The sequence below is a fragment of the Bison bison genome, unplaced genomic scaffold (assembly GCF_000754665.1).
Source record: "Bison bison bison isolate TAMUID 2011002044 unplaced genomic scaffold, Bison_UMD1.0 scf7180017864186, whole genome shotgun sequence".
Classification (NCBI taxonomy): domain Eukaryota; kingdom Metazoa; phylum Chordata; class Mammalia; order Artiodactyla; family Bovidae; genus Bison; species Bison bison.
In genome coordinates, this window is record NW_011494758.1 from 267024 (window position 1) to 270380 (window position 3357).

Below are 3357 nucleotides of genomic sequence, written 5' to 3' on the forward strand. Positions count from 1 at the left end.
CTTATGGAAGTTAGAAAGATGGTAACAATAACCCTATGTACAAGACAGCAAAAGAGACACCAATGTACAGATCAGTCTTATGGACTCTGTGGGAGAGGGAGAGGGTGGGGAGATTTGGGAGAATAGCATTGAAACATGTATAATATCATGTATGAAACGAGTCGCCAGTCCAGGTTCGATGCACGGTACTGGATGCTTGGGGCTGGTGCACTGGGACGACCCAGAGGGAGGGGAGGGGAGGGAGGAGGGTGGAGGGTTCAGGATGGGGAATGCGGGTATACCTGTGGCGGATTCATTTCGATATTTGGCAAAACTAATACAATATTGTAAAGTTTAAAAATAAAATAAAATTAAAACAAAAAAAAGAAAAAAAAATAATTGGTTGATAACAACATGATTCAAAAAGACTTTGTCTGCAAATGCCTAAAACTCAAGGTTATATCATGCATAGCACTCTACAAGTCTAATAAAGAACAGAAAGCATGTATATATGCAAAGGAAACTGAATGTGAGGAGCCTGATAGGTGTGAAAGTGACCAAGCCCAGAGGTGACTTGAGAACTCTGTAGTGGGGTTGATCACCATGAGTATCACAGATCAGAAAGACTTCATGAAGGAGGTGCAACTGAAGATAAGCCTAAGAGATTCAATAGTAACTTCACAACAGGAGGTGGGGGACTATCTGCTAGGTAACATAAGGGGTGTATGGGCATTTAGGACTGTGACCAGCACTGTGCATAGAACACACAAATGCCCAACTGAGAGGCCGGTAGGTTTCAGTGATATACTGGATCATCAGGAAAATTAAAATGGATGTGACTGATTAGGGAAGGGACCTAGCAGGCTCTTTTATCTTGTGGAAAGGCTCCTAACAAACCTCTGAGGAACATAACATTACTTCATAGATGAAAATGAGATTTCTGAGGGCTATGATAACTTTAAAATTCAGACAGCTAAGAAATCAAAGAGCAAAAACTGAAATCCAGATCTCTTTGATTCCAAAATCCCAAAATACTCTAAATTAATCTGAGCAACAAGAAACTGGGAAAAACTAGGGAAACACATGAAATACATTTGAGAGGAATCAATATGATCGATGAACGGTGTTTGTCCTGCAGTTCTACTTCCTTTTCTTGCTATTACCCATGGTCCATTTATTTGTCTTTTTATAAATAGTGCATTTAGGAAAATTTGTGTGAAAAAGCAATAGTATAAACTATTACTGAATAAATAGTGTGAATATAGGGAAATATAAAGTTTTCTAGTAATCAAGATGGATTATAAATTGAGTATAGATTCCAAGAAGGCAATGGCACCCCACTCCAGTACTCTTGCCTGGCAAATCCCATGGACGGAGGAGCCTGGTGGGCTGCAGTCCATGGGGTCACTAGGAGTCGGACACGACTGAGAGACTTCACTTTTACTTTTCACTTTCATGCATTGGAGAAGGCAATGGCAACCCACTCCAGTGTTCTTGCCTGGAGAATCCCAGGGATGGGGGAGCCTGGTGGGCTGCCGTCTCTGGGGTTGCACAGAGTCGGACACGACTGAAGCAACTTAGCAGTAGCAACAGCATAGATTAAGTGGCTTTGGGGATTTAGAATAATTACCAGATATAGAGAAAGGAGGAGTGTAGGGAGGAGCCTTTCCCTGAAAGATACCTAGATCTGTACCAGATGGGCAGTTCCATAGTACTCTGAAGCCTGGACCCAAAGGAGCAGAAATACTCACCAAAGATCAAGAAGAAAAACAGAGCCATGTCCCAGATGGCTGAAGATAGTGAACTGAAATAGAAGGCTGGAAGGAGGCCCCACAACAGGAATATGCAGCTTTGGTTGCAAGTGTGCTGTGAGGAGGGAAGGAGGCAAGTCTTGTCTGCAGCAGAGGCTTTATCAGATGACTAGAAACCAATGGGCTCAGAGGTCAGGACTGATAGAGCTGGACTTGCTGAATTCAGCATGCCCCAGAGGAAGGGAGGTGGCTGGAATTGGCAGAAAGATGAAGAAAACAAACAAAAATCCAAAGCTGCTACGCTTTGGTTCTGCTGTAATCCCAGCTCCATCGAGCTCTGCTTTAGTCCCCTCACTATGTAAACAAGGAAAACAACTCCCATAAGGAAAGGCAAGTACCAAGAATAAGGGCCATTTCACATTAGAAGATCAAGCAATGCTTGATCCTCATGTATGGTTTGTGGGGATTAATAAGCCAATTTCAATTATTTCCTTCCAGATGGAAGTGACTGGAAAATATAGAGGCCAAGATCATAGAACAATTCCAAAGTTGCCCTTGAAGCCACCATAATCCAGAGTCAGGATGGCAATCCAGAGTCAAGATGGCAATCTTTGCAAATATGGCTTGATTTATTTCTCTCAAACCAGCTTCTCCAGTGCTAAGTAGAGGGCCTAGTACATGGATCTGCTCTTCTGTGCTTGTCCTGAATTATGCCCATCTTTGGAAACTGAATGGAAGCAGGTTCTTGTCATAACAAAATCAGGTTGTTCTTAAGTCTAAGATATGATGGACAGGGAGTTCCAGAAAAACATTTACTTCTGCTTCATTGACTACGCTAAAACCTTTGCGTGGATCACAACAAACTGGAAAATTCTGAAGTGCGAGACCCAGACCACCTTACCTGTCTCCTGAGAATCTTGTATGCAGGTCAAGGAGGAACAGTTAGTATAGGACAGGGAGGTATATTCAATATTTGTAATAATCTATAAGGGAAAAGAATCTGAAAAAATATATGTGTGTATAAATGAATCACTTTGCTATACAGTTGAAACTAACACAACATTTTAAATCAACTACACTTCAATAATAATAATAGTGAAAAGAAAAAACTAAACAGCCTCTTGATGAGGGTGAACAAGGAGAGTGAAAAAGCTGGCTTGAAATTCAACTTTAAAAAAACTAATATCATAGCATCTGGCCCCATCACTTCATGACAAATAGATGGGGAAACAGTGACAGACTTTATTTTCTTGGGCACCCACTGTGGGTGGTAACTGAAGCCATGAAATTAAGATGCATGCTCCTTGGAAGGAAGGTTATGATCAACCTAGACAGCATATTTAAAAGCAGAGACATTACTTTGCCGACAAAGGTCTGTCTGGTCAAGGCTATGGTTTTTCCAGTAGTCATGTATGGGTGTGAGAGTTGGACTATAAAGAAAGCTGAGCACTGAAGAATTATTGCTTTTGAACTGTGGTGTTGGAGAAGACTCTTGAGAGTCCCTTGGACTGTTAGGAGATCCAACCAGTCCATCCTAAAGGAGATCAGTCCTGGGTGTTCATTTGAAGGTCTGATGTTGAAGCTGAAACTCCAATATTTTGGCCACCTGATGCGAAGAACTGGCTCA

General features: G+C 41.7%; 1 protein-coding gene across 2 annotated transcripts in view; it reads right to left on the reverse strand.

Moving 5' to 3' along the window:
* The window catches only part of CD5L (CD5 molecule-like), an 18081-nt gene extending 16148 nt beyond the window's left edge, over positions 1 to 1933 (reverse strand). The window contains exon 1 of one of the 2 annotated variants that reach the window (XM_010843761.1): positions 1731 to 1933. In XM_010843761.1, coding sequence (XP_010842063.1) covers positions 1731 to 1758 — 28 coding nt within the window. In that variant the 5' untranslated portion in view covers positions 1759 to 1933. The remainder of the gene's footprint in view (positions 1 to 1730) is intronic. The other variant, XM_010843760.1, reaches the window with a different exon arrangement.
* Between the last annotated feature and the right edge of the window lie 1424 nt (positions 1934 to 3357).